Source organism: Manacus candei, unplaced genomic scaffold (genome assembly GCF_025592945.1).
Source record: "Manacus candei isolate 608988 ecotype Guabito, Panama unplaced genomic scaffold, ASM2559294v1 h1tg000014l, whole genome shotgun sequence".
Taxonomy (NCBI): Eukaryota; Metazoa; Chordata; class Aves; order Passeriformes; family Pipridae; genus Manacus; species Manacus candei.
In genome coordinates, this window is record NW_026138062.1 from 59,264,347 (window position 1) to 59,284,775 (window position 20,429).

Below are 20,429 nucleotides of genomic sequence, written 5' to 3' on the forward strand. Positions count from 1 at the left end.
TAGGTTTCCCTGAAGAGCATAATGATATTTTTGAACACCGATGCCCTTTTTCTCACATAGGTATTTTTCCTCTCTTATCTCCTGAAACTGCTCCACTCGGATGAGCCCCTTGGGCTTCCTGTGCATGGTGTAGCATGAAGCTTGTGGGGAGACACCATGAGGTGAGGTATAGCAGTGTGATCCCCTGACCCTCTCCACAGCCCTTCCTCTGTCAGACTTCCCTGCAGAAGTCACCCTCTTCATTTTTAAAAGCTCCATCTCCTCTCCTCACAAGCAGCGTCGATTGCCCAGTACTGGATGCAGAAGAAAACAAACTGTGGCAGGATCCATCCTTTCACTTGCACACTGCAAAACATGTGTTCTAACATGATCAAATTATAATGAAAGGAAAACAGGATCAAAACAGTAATTTTAGAGGGGAGTTTGGCAGGATGCTGGCTTTATCCGATCAGCCCGCTTCATGGGATGAAGTGCCTGAAGTCCCAGTTCTGCCTAATTAGAGAGAGCTCATCTACACCAGATTATACCTGAGGTGAAACAGAAGAAGGACTTGGACACGAAAGTCCCAGCTTAATACCTAAGCAGTGGATGAGAAAGATTTGTTTTGCTACCACCTACCCTTGAAGTAATGTTGTTTAGCTGTATAAAATCCATTGCAGATGTGATTTGCATGACAAACATTCCCTGCGGGCTAAGCTCACATCTCTGTGTGCTGTGCAGGTTTGTGCCACCTCTTTCCAGACTGCCAGGAGAGGAAACAGGAAAAGTAAATGCTGAGCAGAAGGGAATCAATATCGGCAGGATCTGAATCTCCTGTGAATCTTATCTGACATGAGCTGTGGTAGCTTCTTCAAGGAATCTGTCCTGCTTCTAAGAGGTGTTATGCATACATTATCCTGAAGCTGACTGCATTCCTTTTTGGTCACCACTGTGAAAACAGGTGAGTTTTGTAAAAAATTTAAAGCTATCAAGGCCAAATAGGCATATCCTGCTTAGATGGTATGGGGATGAGTTTCATCTGAAGTTTGCAGGTTGTGCCAGCCAGGAAAGTTCTGTTTACTTTACAACCATCAGGCAAGGCTATTTTCATGGCAGCATAGGATAACTCAGGTTGGGAAGGGTCCTCTGGAGGTGTCTAGCCCAGCATCCCACTCCAAACAGGGACAGCCATGAGGTCAGATTAGGGCTTTATGCAGGCAGGCATTGCAAATTCCCCTGGCTGCAGAGTACTTTAACAATACTCACTGTCAGGAGGGCATCCTTACTTGCAAAATGAATGATGGAAGATTAATTCCACCTGAGTGGCACAGTTTAGACACTGCACATCAAATACTGGCTGTAGTGACAGCAACTGAGGTGTGAAAGCAAATACCATTTGGAAACAATCCTTTAAGCTGCAGGAGTGGAGGGGACTAGCAACCCAGCCAGAGAGGGCAAGATGAAGAATGAGGAGCTTGGGAAGCAGAAGTAGAAAAGGACAAATAGGCTGGATGAAGCTACCAGAGGTTTAGGAACTGGACAGGATGCTGAGACTGTGGATAGAAACCAAAGGAAGAAACACAAGCACAGACTAGAGAGGGACATAAGGGAACAGGAGTGCACCAGCACTCACTGGACAAACTTAGTACAGAGGAATAATGGGACTGATGGCAAGGAGGTGGGGAAAATTGAGAGAATACTGACATTTATCCAAGTTATTTGAAATCTTTACCAAAGAGTTTGTGGACATACAGGACTGAAAAGAAGTAAAGAAGCTGGCATTGGAGATGAGGGCAAAGAAATAGGCTGGAGGGAACCCAGAGGGAATGGACCAGGTTTAAGAACTATGGCCTCTCTCAACTTTCTGCACATGGGGTAGAAAGCCTGTGCTGGAGCTGGAGAACCAGGAGTCTCAGCAGTGAAACCTGCTGGCTCATTCTCTCATTTTGAGGTTCTCACTACTGACCTGTTTCTCTGCCATGCTCCAGTGATACCATGTTGTCACACCCAAGGCCTGCAACTTGTCCAGTGTTTAACTGGGGCAAATATATACCACATGCTTGATTTTGGGGTAGGAGGAAGGCAAAGAGTTTATGAGAGAGACATTGCACACTGTATTAAAGAAGCTGTACTATTAAAAAAAATCATGGCAAATATCACAACAAGATTGCTTATGCAATTTTAATCCAACCTTACCTCTGTGTGTGGTACAATATATTCTAAATTAAATGATCTCACGAATTATTATCTTGCTCCACAAGACCTCTGCTGCAGAGCAAACACAAAAAAGTCATTAAGTCCTTACCCCAAAGGGATTCCAGTCTCAGGAAAATAAGGAGTCATGAAGGGAGCCATCCCAGGAAGAAAGTGGGGAGGGAGCACTGAGGAGAATGAGCTTCAATAGAGCAGCAACATTTCCAACTAAATTATGTTTGGACAAGAGAAGGTTTCAGGAACACCTTAGAGAAGCCTTCCTGTGCCTAAAGGGGCCTACAGGGAAGACAGAGAGAGACTTTTTACAAGGGCATATAGTGACAGGACAAGGGGGAATGGCTTTAAACTGAAAGAGGGTATGTTTAGATTAGATATTAGGAAGAAATTCTTTACAGTGAGGGCAGTGAAGCACTGAAACAGGTTGCCCAGAAAAGCTGTGGATATCTCATCTCTGAAAGTGCTCCAAGCCAGGTTGGAACTAGATGATCTTTAAGGTCCTTTCCAACCTAAACCAGTCTACAATTATTTTTGAGTCTATGGTTATTTTTTATGATTATGAGTCCATGATTTTTTTTTTTTCTGGAGTCAGAGTAATATTAAGAAATGAGATAAAAAATAATTAAAGCAAGAAACAAGTTTAACAAGAGGGAATCCACTGACACAAAATGCAAAGCAAAAGGGAAGGTTTCAGCACTGGAAGATAAAGATGTGACAAAACAGCAGTGCTTTTGTGGTTAAAGCAGTGGATTCCCCCAGCTGCACCCCACTTATCTTAGAGGAAGGCAAGGCAATGTCTCTTTATTGATCAGTGGTTAGCTGCTACATTGAACAGATAACAACAGTAAAGGCTGTTGTTGTAGTGCCTTGTGGTCCCATCATCCTAGAGCCGATGTGAATACCTTGCTGGCCACAATCCTTTGGGAAACTGCCCACAAACAAACTGCATTTAAAAACTGCTAAAGTGAAGTTAAAATGCCTCCACCTCTTTGCTAGCCCCACTGCGAGGAGCTGTGCTTACTGGCCATTCACACCCAGCCCGTGACTCACACAGCCCTCACCAGTAAGAACAAGCATTACAGTGTGTGCTTTCCCCTGAGGTTTTAACCACACAAGTGTGGGTGTGTTGGACCCTTTTCAAGCTCACAGCTAAAAATCCTTCTTCTGGGCATGGGCAGGAGGGCTTCCCCCCTTCCTTGACTGCTCCAGGCACAGTTAGCAAATGCATTTCCCCAAAGATGAGCAGCAAAGTACGGATGACAGCAGAAGTTAACTGTATGCATATAATATAAGCACGGTAAGTGTAGTCCATGTCACACCATTTTGGAGCTCCCAAGGGAACAAAGGGGCTGTAGAGCCCTTCATGGGTCATTTGGTCCAATAGCCTAGCAGCTATATCTTCCAGCGAGGACACGTGTGAATGTGTTGCCCGTAGGGACTAGGCAGTGACTCATCGCACTCATCCAGCGCCATCCACCGACTTGCTTTAGGGTCACAGTTAAAAGTTAAAGGCATTGGTGCTGATTAGTCCCCATCAAATCCTGTATGGGTACTTCCATCATGCCCAGGCAGACTAAAGATGGCACTCTCACACCCCTCACACCTAATGGGTATGAGTGTTCTCCACAGCACTCCTCCATCCTACCACCCTTACCCACAGAGAGGTTAGCTTGGATAGCTGCAGTCAGCAGAGATAATCCAGGCAGCCAGAGTCCCAAGGCACACTTCTTAAGATAAGTAAATTCTTAAAGATAAACTCTGCTCTCCACAGTACCTTCTCTTTTGCTTGCCCACCTACAAGTTAACCTGTAGCCACCCTAGCCAGTGGGTACATAAAGGGGAACAGCACTTTTCCTTCTCCCTCCTGGGACCACAACTCCTGCATGCACAGCCCTGCAGCCGAGCATCCTGCACCCTCATGACAACCCACTGCATGCCCCACTTGCTGTACCAGAGAGGGTGGTGGGCACAACCCCGGAGAGAAAAGGCCCACCAGGATCACTTGTATCCCCACAGAGCTCTTCCAGTGCCCACAGTCAGAGGAGAACTGTGCCTCAGAGACTTGATCTCCGACCTCAGGGGAAGACACATCTCAGAGACAGGGGTTGCAGCTATGGTCTGGCCATGGAAGATGTGGCGTGTTGTCCCTACTGGCAGTGGTTCCTGGAGAAGGATACTTCCCAACATCACTCTCCTTTCTGATTACCTGCACTCTTTCATCTCAGGTTTAAGGCAGTTTATTTAAAGATAGATAGATATATTATCTCCCCATTCTCAAAACATCTCTGCTTTGATCATTTTTTTCAACTAACTGTTTTTTAACCGATAACTTTCTATCCGCTGGGCGAGGCATCTCCCCCCGCTCCGCCGCAGCACCGGCGCCTCGGCTTCCCAGTTCCCGCTTCGCCTCCAGCCCCTCGGCAAAGCACACCGCTGCTGCGCACCCTGGCTCCAAAATTCGCCCGGACCCGTTTCGCCAGGTCCCTCTGGGAGAAGGGCAATCTCTGGGGGCAGCGCGGGGTCCCGGGGCAGGGGGCGGGCGGGGAGGAGGTGGCCAGCCCGGTCCCGCCCCGCAGCTCCGCAACGGGAAGGCGGCAGGAGGGAACGGGTCGGGCCGGGAGTCAACGGGACCGGGATCGGGACGGAGCCCCGCTGGGCGGCGGCGGTGCCACGGCCCGACGGGCCGGGGGTAAGTCCTGATTGCTGCCTCCCCGCTCCCCTCTCGCCCGGTGCCGGAGGTCCCCTTTCCTGCAGCCCCTCCGCCTCCCTCTCGCCCCTCACTTCCCCCCCCGGTTTTCTCCAGCCTCCCTCGCCCCCGCCGGGCTCACGGCACTCCGGGCTCGGGGGCAGGACAGGGAGCGGCGTCGCTGCCGCTGCCCCGCGGGTGCGGGAGCGGCGGGCGCGGAGCGGCACCCGCAGCTGGAGACGGACCCAAAGGCGTCTGGACCCTACGCTCCAACACCAGACCCTTCCCTGCACTCTGTATCCCGCGCTTGGACCCGCCATCCGGGCCGGGACCTACACCCGGACCCCTCCGAGGCAGAGACCCATGGGAGGAACATCCCTTTTGCTCCCTTTCCTCTCTCCCTCCGCGTCCCCACGGCTGCGACTCTTGTCCCTGTCTCAGCTTGCCACCCTATTGCCTAGGGTGGTGGGTGTCCTGCTACCCCCGTATGCGGGTATCCAGGTACGCTGGCACTTGCCTGGTTTGGTAGCACCCTGGCCCGGTGCAGAGGGAGCAGGGCTGGAGGGTTGGGGGACAGTTCAAGGATGGGCAGGGCTGGGGAGCTTGGTAGGGAAGACTGGCCTCCGGGTGAGAGTCGGAAATAGTGCTCAAGGATGTAAGGGGAAGACAGGACAGATGACCCACGGACGAACTGTGTAATATGGTGCCTTAAGCCTTCTGGTTATATTATGCATAATGTCTTGTTTATTCCTTCTTTTGGTTTTGCTTATCAGTCAGTTGTTAAATGTAGGGTTTCTTCCAGTGCTACAGAACCAGCCTTTCCTGGCCCCTGACAATACAGGGAGCGGGAGCAGGAGCTGTGTCGGTGCAAGGGATGCAACAAAATGAGTCCTGTTTGGGGTGGCTACAGCTCAACTGTTTTATGAACAAACAGTCCTGGACTCAGCTCATGCTACAAGAGATCCTTGTGATCCAGTGGAAGGCTTAACTTCTTTGTCAGGGGCAGGCAGAAGAAAGAGAAGGAGAGACGAGAGCACAAGCACTTTCAAACAAAACACATGCCATAAGAGGTATCCTGAGGGTACCACAGGACAGAGGGAAGTTCATTTTCCATCTCATTCAACCCTTGTCCTCTCCCAGCTAAAAAGCAGCAGGGGAGAGTGGCACCAGTTTCAAGGATGAGTATATCCCAAGGGACTGGAGCAATTTGTACTTATTGCACAGCTACTCTTCCAGGAGTGTAGCTGTGTAGCAGCTATGCATCACAGATGCTGCTGTTCAAGGGGTGAGGTGAAACAGAGTAATATTTATACCACTGATATTGCAGTGTTTTGCCCTTGCCTTTCATACCTGTCACAGTGATGATGAGTTCACCAACGGGAGCAGTAGCAAAGAAAAAAAGATCAGATACAAGCAATTAAATGTCACAGAACAACCTTGGGACAGCAGCCTTCATATTTCTGGAAAAATTTATTCTCCTAAATCAAGAAAGGGTAGGTTCCTGAGCACAATCTTGAATCTATTGTAAGAAAAAGAAACGTAGAATACCCTGCAAGCATCCTTCCATTATTTCATCCCAAACTTCAAGTTAGTTTGCTTTTCAGCACGGGAAGCACATCTTCTGGCAAGGCATGGAAAACACAGAGCACAGTATGCATGAAATGGGAGCAGCAACGACAGTCAAGCTTTGGCAAGGCAGGCAGGGTCTGGGACAGAAACAAGCTGCAGGAAAAGAGAAATTCTGGAGATTGTGCTGTTGGACACCTAGGGATCAAGAGGCTATGTGAGCATTGCAGGTGCAGCCTCTCTGCCGGGATGCCGAGCACTCAAGTGTGTGAAGTTACTGAAGACATTTTTTCATGAGGGAAGGGAGAGGATACTTCCCAGAAAAAAAGATACAAGGTCCAAGCTTGTGGCTAAAGCCCTAGTTTGGGTAACTGCATTGGATCTTCCTCAGCATTTTAGACTGTTGCCTTTCAGACTGCACTCTTGCCCAGCTGACTTGTGCTGTGACTTTGGTACCTCTTAAAACAGTTGCCACATCCCATACAGCTGCGTTGGTTGGTAAGAAGCACATTTCAGGTGCACCCAGGAGGTGAAATCTTGCATTCTTCTCTTGGCTTAGATTCAGTGAAAAACAGAACAGGCCAAGCAAGTCTTTAAGTAAAGCTCTGCCTATATATGAGCAGAAAAAAATCCTCTATGATTGGCTTGAAGTAACATTCGTAAAGGAAGTATGAAACTCATATACCACCCACAGAGGGTACTGTTCTCCACAGTTGTTGTAGAGCTCTGACTTTTCGGTCACCTCTCTCTTTTCTCTTTGCAGCAGCATCCCCATGGCCGTCTTCACAAGAGCCAGCAGTCATCCTAACACCACTAACCCCATTCCCTGTGGGGCAGACAACACTACAGAGCCTGACCTGCCACATTCACATGCCTACTATGCCCTCTGCTACTGCCTCTTGATTTTGGCCATCATCTTTGGGAATGTGCTAGTTTGCTTAGCTGTGCTGAGGGAACGCACCTTGCAAACCACAACAAACTACCTTGTGGTGAGCCTGGCAGTGGCAGATCTGCTGGTGGCTACTTTGGTGATGCCGTGGATGGTGTACCTAGAGGTGAGTGCATCTTGGGAAAGATCAGCAGAATTTAACCACACCACTGCATGCATGATCATGTTCCTAAGAAAGTCAGTGACGAAATTTAGACTAACCTGTGTGGAGCACTTCTGGAGCTGGCCTGCAGAATGTGTACAGCTTGAGTGTGTTACATCAAATGATTAAAAAAAAAGGAATAAGTGCGTCTGTGTGTGGGAAGCCATCCCATTAGACTCTGCAATTTGATTGCAACTAAAAAATATTATTAAAAATCCAATTTTATTAAAAGTCCAATTCTATTTCAGACTGGAATAGTCTATCAGCTCAAGGGCATTAGAATCTTTAATGAAATCACATTATGCTTTGCATTAGAAAAGATTTGGCACTTGCTCTTGCTGTGGACAGGGTGAGACTGAGGCACATCTGCAGAGCAGCCTCTGCCCCCATGCAGTGCTGTGGTCACGATTTGTGAGCACAGCAGTAGGTCTGTTCCCTAGTTGTGTTTGTAGACCCATTTAAGACTAATTTCCATCTGTGGAGCTTGGATAATCAAAGTAGCTGATATAAGAGTCATCCAAACAACAGGGAAAGAACCCATACACATCCTAAACTACCAGTCCTGGTGCTGTGCAGTGTCTCATAGAGAACTGGGCTGTAGGACTCTAGCAAGACTAAGATTTAAAAAACAGTCCAGAAAGTGTCAAAGTTGTTTCAATATTTGCTGCTGTTTGTGGATCAGTGATGCTACTGATGAAGCAGAAATGGCATCATGTTTCAATACACTATGAGCCTGGAAATTGCAAAAAAAAAAAAAAAATCATTGAGTCCCCAAAACTATGTACGATATCTATTCACCTACTGAACATTTGCCAAACCAGAACTGGCCATTATTTATGGAGAAGCTAAAGGTGGATGAATGCCTCTTGTGAACATTCTACTTTACACTCCATTTTTTAGAGTTGTCTCTGGCCATGAAATATGTTATTTTATCAGTCATGCAGACCAGAACTGTCTCTTTCTGAGAAGTCTTTTGGGAAGGCTGTGACAAAGCAGCAATAGAAATGTTTTATAGCCTCAAAATCCTCATCTCCACCTAATGAAGTTTCTAGCGCAAAAATGCCGTTCAGCAATGTGTCTACCAGTCTTCTGGGGTCAACAGGTAGGTCTAATACACCAACACTGCTGCCCCAGTTCTTTACTGATCTCTGATGCTTTGGCTGCCGCAGCTGCTGAAGCTCACCAAGGTTTCTAAGACAGTGGCATTAGGGTATCCTACCAGCTGAAGTTTGATGGCATTAGACACCATCATGCCTTACAGTCATTGTATAAATGCAGGAGGACATGTAGCAGCATGGCTGGGAACATCCTTCTTAGCCTTCTCGCAACATCCAGTTCTACCTCCAAAGGGCAAAAAAGTTTCAGAAGATGGTTGTCACTGAGATCCAGTCTGTTCAAAGCGTGAGAGTAACACTGTCTCCTCATCTGTGTCTCTCACACCTGAGCAGGAAGACCTACAACTGCTCTTTGAGCTCAAGGACTGGACTATTGTCAGCGTGGGGACAGACAGCTGAGTTACTGCAGCTCAGCAGTTCACCACTTGTCAGCAGTCCTGACCTCGTGCATGCTCTTCATCTCTCCCACTGTGCAAAACCATGAGCAGCCATTTCACAGCTGCTGGAGCTAAGAGCACCCCCAAGAAGAAGCTCTCCTAAACACAAAACCCTTCAGTGAGCATGCTTAGAGGCACTGCTCCTTACATGCCAGTCATCACCTGATGCAACTTGGTTGTCTACTTTCCCATCTGTGTGCTCCTCATCGTGGCATCATCATTCATATCTGAATTGCAGAGATTCTTTTGTTTATTTTAAGAATTCAGGAAAGTGATGGATTGGCATAAGTTTTTAAAAAAATATCATTGTGCATTCATAAACTGGAAAGCTTCCTATAGAGTTGGGAAGGTAAAAATAATAACACCACAATTTTGTAGATAAAGCAGACTGGTCATCAAGAAAGATGAGGTGAGAACCTGACCTGAATAGTCTATATGGAGCTTTAGCATTTGACAGAGCCAGGATTTCATCTGGACACTGTTCCCACTTCTGCTGCACAGTCACTGAACGGTAATGAGAGATTGTATCAGCTCATCTCTCTGGGGTTTGCTCTCGTCAGCTGTAAGAGAATAATATTTGACTATCCACCTCACCCAGGCAGATGTGAGGATTCATTCAATTAATACCTGGGATGTCCTTTGAGATTCCTGGACAAAAGGCACCAGAGGGATAAAGAACAGGTACCCTGCTAGCTCATGAAAACCAGAAATGCACACTAGCAAGTTCTAGCTGCTGTAACAAAAATGAGTGGAACAGAGCAATAAAAGGAAGAGCAGAAATAGAATTTTAAAAATTATGAGCTAGGCCTATAATATAAAGGCTCTTCTTCATTGTTAAATTCTGAAATAAATTCTGGGTTCACATACCCCATGGGTAAATATTAATGACTTCACTGACTTCAGCAGAGCTACTCCTCATTTTAGAAGCTATGGCTGGTGGAAGTCAGGATGGCTTTTAAGCCCAAACATTTTGATCTGTTGAGCATCCTCTTAACACAAGCTAGTCTAGTATGCAGATGGTGATATCTGAATGCATCATCCTGAGAGGGCTCACTTCAGAGCCATTCCCACCAGCACCTTCTTCAGTTTTAATAGTTCACATTCTTGGGTTTAGCATTTTAATGTGCTCAAGACCTTGGAAACTCCCTCAGTTAAGTGTTTGCACATCTGCTGGTCTAGCAGCAGCTGGCTTTGGTGCAAACATCTGTCACTGACTCTTGGTGAAATATTCTTAAGACTCCACAGATCCCATAGAAACTGCATTGCTTTTTGCCTCAGACTGCAGAAACATCCCTTACTGCAAAGGCTTCCTGCATTTATTTTTTTAAATATATATTTTGAGGTGGTCAAGCAGATCTCACTGAGACTAAAGTAAAACGAAAGTAAAACCAATGAGGGGGTTTCTTTGGAAGCTGAACCTACCTATTAAAATCCCTAATTTCAGAGGGACAGTCTTCAGTTTGCCTGTCTTGTAGCTCACCTAACTGTGCAGAAAAGCTCAATGGGTTTGGTTTGGCTTTTTCTCCTTCACTTACCTTTGTTTTAGAAGTAAACAAAGGAGTCCCACCAGTATCAGAGAACTGGAGAGGAAAGCACAGTTCCTTTCTTCGTTCTGCAAGCCAATTCCCATTTCTCTCCCTGCCTTCATTCAGGGTCAGAAGGTCTAATGGAGGACTGCCTGGTTCAATACCTGACTTCTGAAATGTAGCAGCTGGGTCCAGCAGAGAACGCCCTAAAGACACAGCTCATGCCAGCAAGTTTCTGTGCCATGTGTGGGAATGCTGCTACTATCAAAGCCATTTAAATTTCTCAGGATTATTTCTTAAACAACTCTCACAGAGTGAATTCTGTATTTATACAAATCCTTCTCTCTGCAGGGACCTGCATCCTGTCTAGGCATCAACACTTGCTGCAGGGTTGATCCAGTACCTTAGAAGCCAAGCCTACTTGTGGCACCCTCTCCAGCCTGATCTGGGATGGGTATTTTTGAGTGAGTCTTAAAATGCTCCAAGAACGGATCCTACACAGACTTACTAAGCAACTGCCTCCACTGTCTCACTGTCCTTGTGGTCAGCAAAGTTACCTTCATGACCAGTTTGCCCCTTTCTTCCAGCTCATTCCTGTTGCCTCTTGTCCTCCCATCACACACTGCTGTGAAAAACCTGGCTGCATCTTCTTAGTAACCTGCCTCCAACTTTCCCAATAACCTCCCACTAGGCACTAGAGGGCTGTTAGCCTCCCGCCCCTCCAAGCCATCTCTTTTCCAGGCTGAAAAAGTCCTGTTCCCTTAGCTAGTCCTCACAGGACAAGTGCTGCTCCAGCCCCTAAGGACTGTTTTGGTGGACTTCACTGGACTCACTCCTGTTTATCAATGTTTTTCCTCTACTGGGGCCTCAAAACCAGATGCAGTATTCCAAATGTTGTCTAAATGTAAGCGCTGGTACTAGGAACTAGTACCAGTTTCTGGTAGCTTCCCAGGATCCAGCTGAAACAGCAGAATCTATGAGGTTGCAGGCTAAAATCCAGGCTCTCTCCTGAGCATGGATTTTTCTCCCTCTTTCTCTCCTACCCCCTTCCCCACTCAGCACAGTGCAGGGTTTGTTTGCAGGTGGAGGCCAGGCTGCTCCTTGTTCATCTCCTACAAGGAGTGGGTGCTGAGACAGACCACCTTGCTCAGTCAGGCTGTCATCCCAGCCCCAAGGAGAACAGGGCCACAGGGCACTTGGAGGATATAATTTTCAACCAAAAATGTAATGTCAAGAATTTGATGGCTGGTCCAAAACACACTTTTCTCCATCACAAAGATTGGCTGCAGCTGAGTTTTCACAACTTTCACAGTTCCGATTAAAAATTCAAAACAATGAGAACAACAGCTCAACATGGTAGCAAACCCAAGACCCTTTATCTGAATAGCCTATGAGTTCTCACTCAGATCTAATAATCAAAATTTAACTGAGATAAGAATCCAAATAAGGTTTTAGAGAAGCCTCGGTCTCAGGTCCCTGTTTCATACATAAATGCATAAAATTTGCAGTGCTTTTCCAGCTCACTGCCTGCGAAAGCACTCCATCAGCTGAGAGACACTTTCAGCCCTTAGATTTTCTCAGATAATCCTTAATCAAGGGATATATGCAGTGATATCAAATTTAAATCAATTTATTATGCTGGGCCTTGAGGGAAGGAATAGCTCCTGTTTTTTCATCCTGCCACCCTCTGCAAGAGCAAATAAAGGAGTGAAATTAAGGTGAGGCTTATTTTCCATGACCTACTGCTGTGTTATATTGAACACAACATGGGTGCCTCGGTTTCCTTCTGCACATCACTGTGGACATGAATTTATCTAGCTGTTGAGATACATGTAAGGAGGTGCTCTCCTCCAGGTAACTTATCAGGACTTGGTGCAGAACAAGGCTGACAGTTTTGTGATTGCTGGTGCAGGTGACCGGAGGAGTCTGGACATTCAGCCGTATCTGTTGTGATATCTTCGTCACCATGGATGTAATGATGTGCACAGCCAGCATTTTAAACCTCTGTGCTATCAGCATCGACAGGTGAGAGACAACAACACCCAGGGGGATAGTCTGGATATGGGGGTCGACCCTGTACCCCAGTGTGGCAAGGACAAGGAATTGGGGTGTGCACAGACAGCAGTGGTGTCTTCAGGACCACAAACCTCCCTTCAAGTCTGTTCCTGCCACTACTGCTAATAATGTGGGTCTGCCCACCATGAGCTAGAACAGGCCTGCACTGGAGGGCAGAGAGACACAAGCAACAAGACATCCCCAGTAGGCAGTCAACCACGTCCTTATGCTTTTTGAAGGCAGGAACATCCAATTCCCATTCAGTCTCAAAGAGGGTTTCTCCTTCTGGAGATCTCACTCATGAAGTTTTAATAAAGAAAATCCTGCCATACACACAGGGAGAGGTGAAGATTATTGCTCTGTAATCTTCAGCTTTGCTCTTGTTTTCTGCATATTAAAACTGAGCCTATTTTAAGCAATGCTGAGGGTTGGGAGCCAAGACCTTGGCACACGTGGTGCTGTTAGGACCAAGGAGTGGGAGAAGGAAAAAATACTGCATGCTGTATCTTTGTAATATGTGGTTCAAGGGTAATAATGCAAGGCAGCTCTCAGTGCTGGGTTGGTCCAGTGTTCTTTCATGGGCATCTTTATCACCATTTCATTTTGGCTCTGTTTGCAAGGAGCAGCCCCTAGGCTATCCTAAAAGCGAGACTCCTAGGCCTTCCAAATTCTAGCCTTGCTGAGCTGCACCCCCTGGGGCACCCTAGCAGCTGAAGGTCCTGGACACCTGCCTGTGTGCAATCCACTGTCTATCAGTCAGGCTGACACCAGACAAGGCAGCTGAGACAAAGAGTTTAGTAGATTGTGGTTTCTCCAGAGAGTGTTCTTTCCCAGCAGTGCATGTATAACTTTAGGGGCTTGAGGGTTGTGGGTTTCTTGGGGTTTCTAGATCCATCTGGTATCCCAAACCTTGTAGCTTCACATGCTGTCAGTTCTGCAGAGAGTTTTTCTGCAGTGCTGCCAACTAACTCGGATTTCCTCTATTCCTCCCTGCAATGCCCCACTTACCATTTCTGCAAATTGCTGATTCCATCACCTGATCTTCTGTTCTTTCCTCTTCCTTTTCTTCACCACTTTCACCGTCATGTTCCCTGTGTTGCTTTCATTTCTCCTCATAAAAACCTGGTCCTTTTCCACCCTCCATTCTTACCCCTCCTCTTCCTGGAGCTGGTTTGGTCTGCAGATACACCGCAGTGGTGAAACCAGTTCAATACCAGTACAGCACTGGGCAGAGCTCCTGCAGGAGGGTGTCTCTCATGATCGTGGTAGTCTGGATGCTGGCGTTTGCAGTGTCATGTCCTCTCCTCTTTGGCTTCAATACTACAGGTAGGTGATGTCCTGGACAACAGCATGCGGGGGGGGTTGGAAACTGTGTATGGCCAGGTCATATAATGGGGGTCCTGCAGACTTGCCAAGTTACAGGAAATTTTAAGGAACTGTAAACACACTATGAAGGGTGAGAAAAATCTCCATGTGCTCTTGTCCATAAATTTGCCGTTTGCTCAGACAGACACTGACTATTGCTCTGAGGGCAGACCTACCTGCTCTACTGCCAAATCAATGCCCATCAAGGTGTCCAGGTCTACAGATTCCCATTAAACAATCACTTTGAGCACACAGAGCAAATCTCCAAACGTGCAGCACATACAACACACACCTTGCCGATATCAACAGGTCCAGACACACAATTTGATACAGGACACATCTCTAAACAGCAAGGGTTGCATATTAGCACTGCTTGTGAGAAACCTTCCCATCCAACTGGCTGTCTGCTTCCTCAATTAATCACTTGAGGAGAGCAAACAATTTAGCCTCCACCTTGGAAACAGGTTGGTCTTTTTCCTTTCCCTCAGACAGGGCTAGAACCTGTTCTCCCTAGAGGCAGAGGAGCAGCAGAACCTTCCTTCCCACTGAGCCATGGGCAGAAGTCCTCTCTGCAGTGCTTGAGGCAAGAAGGGGATGAGAGTGGGAAATGCTGCTAGTCCAGACAGGTGGGGGTGAAGGCACATCTCTGCTTCTAAACAGCTCAGAGCTGTCAAAGAAATAGGAGAAAAGATAAAAGGAGATAGGATCCTAGGAGAAAGGATGGGAATAGGCATGAGAAAAGATAACAGAGCTGTTGGCCAGAAAAGCAGGCAGATGCATACTGGCTAATAATGCTAGATGGCCCTATGTACAGTTAATTTTAAGTATCAGTTAGGTGAGTGGGTAAGCCACAGCATAATCTGCAGTCCTTAAACTGCCTTTGTCCCACCTTTTGACTCGCTTTGCCAACCCATCAGAGCTTCCTTGTACTAAAGTGAAGCAGCTCAGCCACTCCTCTCTTTCTCTCTTCTCCTCCCCAGGGGATCCTAGTGTCTGCTCCATATCCAACCCTAGTTTCATCGTCTACTCCTCTTTGGTGTCCTTCTACCTCCCCTTCATGGTGACCCTGCTGCTCTATGTCCGGATTTATCTCGTGCTAAGACAAAGGCAAAAGAAGAGAACCCTCACCCGGCAGGGCAGCCACAGCGCCAGCACCAAACCGTGCCATGCGCACAAAGTAAGATCCACATGAACGCAGTAGGAGCTGTCAAAAAAGACAGGGAATGCACCATCTCTTCTCCTCAAAGGGTCAAAACACAGAACAGAAAGCATAAGGGCATGACATGTTTTCATCCCATCCCTTGCTCATACACCATGATATTTGAGATGCAGAAGCTGCAGTTAAATCCATTTCAGCCCTCTAGAAAGAGGATACTACTTGTGTATCTGCCCTCTAGCACTGGCAGCTAGAAAAGAGCATAGCCTACTTCAATATTTCTTCAGAGCAGGGCTTTCTCAGCCATGCATAAGTCTGGCTAATTTCATTTATTGATTTTAATGTCTTCACTTATTGATTTTTGCTCTATGAAGCTTCATTTTCAGGACTTCACAGGCTTTAACCTACATTATTAAAACAGAAAACCCTCTTCATCTGACAGACCTAAGAGGTCAAGATGCTCACGGTGCATGGAGCATTTGTTCCACTGACCTTTCTAGATGAAATATCTGCAACCATGGGAACCAGCACAACAGTTTGAAAGGAATTGCTGGTCACACATATCCACTCCTTTTACCCATTTTCGCACAGTGGAGCTACATTAAAAGGGTGGGGATATTGAGGGGAGCAGGGCCAACACAAAAATACAGATGAAAGGTCAGCAAGCAGGTGTTTCTGCTCTTACTGCTTTTATGTTTCTCCTTGGTGGGATGGAGGCAGTGCTGGTTCACCCCTCAGGTCAGTCCAGAGGATATAGTGCAAACCTAAGAGACAAGTGGGGCTAAGGATGACTCTTACAACTTCCTTCATCATCCTTTGTCCCATTGAACAGTTTGGATGGTTTCCAGTTCCTCTGTGGCATCCTCTTTTGCAGGAACACATGGAGAGAAAAGCTTTGCCAAATGGATGCCAAGGCACCTTTCCCCCCTGTCTCCCACTCAGATGCACAGGGCAGGAGATGTCTACCAAAAGGAAGTTGCTGACTGTCTTCAGCCTGCAGCGGTACCGGAGCTTCTGCCATGAGGCATCCCTCACCAAGACTCCAGGAACTACACAAAACAGGAGGCAGGAAGAGAGGAGAATGTGTACTAAACCAGGAGTGGAGGTACAGAGGCTCAGCAATGGCAAAACCATCAGCTCTTTGAAGCTGGCACAGCAGCAGCCCCGACTGATCCAGCTCCGGGAGAGAAAGGCTACACAGATGCTAGCGATTGTCCTGGGTGAGTGAGAGCCACTCTGTCTAGTGGCATGCAAAGGGTGATGGCTTGGGACTTCCTGGAGCACAGAAGCTCCTAATATAGTACTGAGATTTAAAAAAATGCAAGCCAGGCCCGGGCTTCAGCTGTCACTGCTCCACAAACTCAGGAGAGAGAGTGGTGGAACATCTAGGGATCTAGAGCACTGCTTCCAGATGTTGAAAACCAAGTATGTTAGTGTATTATTTGCCATGTTTTGTTAGCCTTGTGTTTTAAATCAGTGGCCAACAAGCTCTGCTAGAGGGAGCAACAGCCAACACCTTTGCTTTTGCTTTTCCTTTTCCTTTATTTTGCAATTATGAAGCTGGAACAATCCTAAGTTTCCATACATGCAGAAGCTCTTGGGCTCAGTTCCAGGAGTGGAAACTGAGGCAAGGAGCTGCAGAGGAACCAGTTCATACAGCTGGACAGAGAAGCCAGCAGACTGGTGCCCCAGTCACTTGCTGTGGTCACCAGACTCACTTTCCCCTCATTAACTCAGTAGTAGCAGGGAAATAACTCAGCCCTAATTGTAACTGATTAAAGCAGCTGAGGCATCAGTCTTTTCCTCAAAGTGGTGGCCACTTGCTTTTGTCTCTCACCAGGCCACTTCTGAAGCCCCATCCATCCACTCACAAAGCTGGTCCCAAGAGCCCAAGCTTTTGCCAAGTCCCTCTGTGGCAGGAATAAATGTTGCCTTCAGTGTTTGTGAAATACAGACACATGCATGGAAACAGTAAGGGGATGGAGGGAGAGGGCACAAGTGCAGGCCTTTTTCCAAGTAGTTACTCCCCTGAACTCATGATTGTTTTCTTCCTCTCTCTAAACCCAGGCACATTCATAGTTTGCTGGCTGCCCTTCTTCTTGATTCACATCCTCAATGCCCACTGCCCATCCTGCCATGTGCCTCCGAGGCTTTACAGTGCCAGCACTTGGCTTGGCTACGTCAACAGTGCCCTCAACCCCATCATCTACACAACCTTCAACACTGACTTCCGCAAAGCCTTCCTCAAGATCCTGTGCTGCTGACTGCAGGGCCGGCACCGGGCTGCACGGGTTTGGAGCAGACTCCTGGGCCAAGGACAAGGCACAGGGCCCTTCCCTCCCTCTGCTTTACACACAGTGGAAAGGGATGTGCTCCCCTCGGCTGTGAGCAGTGGTGAACAGTGTGACATGGTCATTTTTGACATCCAGGCACCTTCTGCACCAGAGTGAAGAGCAGGAATATGCCCCACCTGCACGGCTGGATTCCCACACCAACCTCGGCACTCCTGCTTAAGAGAGTACAAGTTCTTCCCATTTCTGGGGAGGGAGGAAGGGGAATAAGAAAAAGTAGTAAGCCAGTGAGTCCCTCAGCAGGGACAGTGGTGCTGAAAGGCAGACCTGGGTGTGCAGCAGTAGATCAGCCACAACAGTGCACTGCTCCTGGGAGCTGCCAGAGTATGCAGGACCCAAATGCAGATGGCATCTCTCATCTCTGTTGCCTACATGCTAAATACACATTTGTCCTCCCACAGCTGGAGCCTCAACCTGCAAAAGGCACCCAGCTCATGCCTAGCAGTCCTAGTAAGAGAGCAGAACATGACCTCTTTGATAAGGATCCTGATCCCTTTGATCAGGAGCCAAGAGCAAAATCTGGACAAGGAAATTTGGAAAAGGAGCATCAATGGAGAATTGACAACTTTCCTGTTGTTTCAGTCAAAAGGTTTGCATGTAAAACTGGGTCAAAGTGCTTGAGAAAATCGACCTATTTGCAAATGAAATCTTCCCTTGTGCTGCCAGCTTGTATTTTATTGCTCCTTGCAAGATGGAGAGGTGGCTGCCATCCCACTGGTAGGTCAGATGGTCTGAGAAGTACAACATTATCCCACTGTCCTCTCTCTACCTGACCCAAAGACCAGATAGATTGGCTGCTACTTAACTACCACACACCCCAGTGATCTACTGAGCCACTAAGTGAACAAGGCCTGTCATAGCTCCAGTCATGCCTGCAGTAGATTCAAACCTGTTTTTTCAGCTGGGATGGGTTGCATGCACCTCATCTCAAAACTTGTTCATGGTCTCTTTGGAACCAATCTTCACTTGTGCTCCTCTCCTCAACAGGAGCATTGCTAGATTAAGGGTTTGTAGCACCTGACTGCTGAAATAAATCTGATTACAGCCCACACCTAGGGGAGAGCTGTATCATAACATCCCTCCCAGTAAGAAAGGACATGTGCCTCGGGATCAGCCCGAGGACTCTCCCTGGCTCCCCTTGCTAATGTTCTTGTCATCACATACGGCATCTGTATATGCCAGCATCCAGGAGCTGGACAAATACAGCCCTGCCATGGTCTCCTTTCTGAACAGCATTTTACAAAGCCATCTCCAGTAGTTCCTGGATGAAAACACCAGACAAGCCCTGACATACCATGTAAGCTGGTCTCATGTCAGGGCACTTTAATGCTCTTCTCCCTGTATAGGCAAACCTGATGTGAGACAGACAGCCTCAACACACTTCTCTCATTTTCCCCCCTTGCTCTACTGGATCAAGGCTTCAGCTCGCACTCCCAAGACTAGGCTTAGCTGTGCTGTTAGCCATGCTCCTTTGACAGCTTTGGGCACAACTCTGTGCTGTCCCTGCCTGTGTCAATGCCACAGTTTCTCCATCTGGGAAGGGCTTCCTCTATTTCCTAATATAGAGCCAAAGCCATTGTCCTCTGCCTCTGGAGCACATAGCAGAGCTCTAGCTGTTCCTTTGGTTTGTCTGGCTTTTGGGAGGAGGATCTTGTGGACAGCATGTGTCATTTGTGTGGGGAGGTGCCCTCCATACTGCACTGTAACTGCGTTAATCCAATAAAACACAAGTGTTATTGGAAGTGTTGGTACCTTTGTGGTGAACATACCCCCTTCCATAAGCCTTTTCTCACCTGTAGCCCTCATAACACTTTCCTTGTAAAAAATTATCATCCACCTGGACACCCACGAGAGGTCTTTATTATTACTTGCGCATTACTTGCGACTAGGAAAGAAATTGAGGGCTGCTGTAAGCACTTCCAGCAGATGAATTCTGAAAATAAGTTCAGTTAGTTTGCCAGCTATGCCAGGCAGGCATGCAGTAGTGCTACTCCATCTGCTCAAAGACGGTCAGCACGGGAGGCGCTCAGCACACAGGATGTTGGAAGTATCAGCTGAATGAATCAACCCGTGGACAGATTGCCACTCAAGTAATTCTCATTTGGACGCTTCATGACAGAGATCACCAGAGACCAGTTTCAGGTGCTTTATACATACAGTTGTCAGAAAGGAGGAAACGAGAAGAAAGATCTTTTGAAGGATGAGTAGGTCCATTTCAAGCTCTGGCCTAGCATCCCTCAGGGGTCATGTTTAGTTTGATTTTACTTGAATTTGAACCTGTTCTTCAAGCAGTGATCCCCAAGGTGATTCCAAATAGAGGTAAGAACAGGAGGTATGGCAGAAAACTAAGCAGTATTTTTGTATCCACACAGCTATAAAGGAAGGGGAAAGTTCTATATCTAAACATTATGGTCCTTCCTTTAATAATTATGATTTGAAGTTTCAGATCACAAAACTGACTGCAACCTCTTGAACTATAACCTGCCATGGACCAAAAAAAAAAAAAAAAAGGCACCACAACCCCCTTTTATACAATTAAAAAAACTCAACTACAAAACAAAACAATCTCTCCTGCTCCCTCAAGTGCTGCTATAGGTGACCCCACAGAAAAGTCCAAGGAATCAAAGCATTCAAAGGTGCAACCAGCTGGTGCCCCTTTGCCCTGTCCAGCAAGCCAGAGGGACTGCTGAGGACCCCCCCAAGATCTGTGTTTCACACATCCCCATTCCTTATTTACAGTAGAACAATCTGCATTTTCCTCTTCCTCAGTGCCTCCTCCTAACCTTAATTTTCTACAACATTTTCCTCTTTGCTGTTTTGTTTCCCCCGGCTCCACGACTGGCTGGAAGAGGAGAGGTGAGCCGTGACTCTGCGCTCTGCTGGAGAACCAC

At 47.2% G+C, this 20,429-nt stretch overlaps 1 protein-coding gene across 1 annotated transcript; it reads left to right on the plus strand.

The window, feature by feature from the left end:
• Positions 1–4,786: 4,786 nt before the first annotated feature.
• On the plus strand, positions 4,787–19,692 carry DRD3 (dopamine receptor D3). The gene is made up of 7 exons (XM_051779627.1): positions 4,787–4,879; positions 7,206–7,497; positions 12,524–12,636; positions 13,850–13,992; positions 15,012–15,208; positions 16,062–16,407; positions 17,255–19,692. The coding sequence occupies exons 2-7, from the start codon at positions 7,216–7,218 to the stop codon at positions 17,449–17,451; spliced, it is 1,278 nt and encodes a 425-aa protein (XP_051635587.1). The 5' UTR covers positions 4,787–4,879; positions 7,206–7,215; the 3' UTR covers positions 17,452–19,692.
• The last annotated feature ends 737 nt before the right edge of the window (positions 19,693–20,429 follow it).

Bases quoted from the DNA above. Each gene is read 5' to 3' on its own strand.
- DRD3 (XM_051779627.1), top strand. From the start codon at position 7,216: ATGGCCGTCTTCACAAGAGCCAGCAGTCATCCTAACACCACTAACCCC. The intron at 7,498-12,523 runs GTGAGTGCATCT...TTGCTGGTGCAG, and splicing joins CGTGGATGGTGTACCTAGAG to GTGACCGGAGGAGTCTGGAC. The intron at 16,408-17,254 runs GTGAGTGAGAGC...CTCTAAACCCAG, and splicing joins GATGCTAGCGATTGTCCTGG to GCACATTCATAGTTTGCTGG.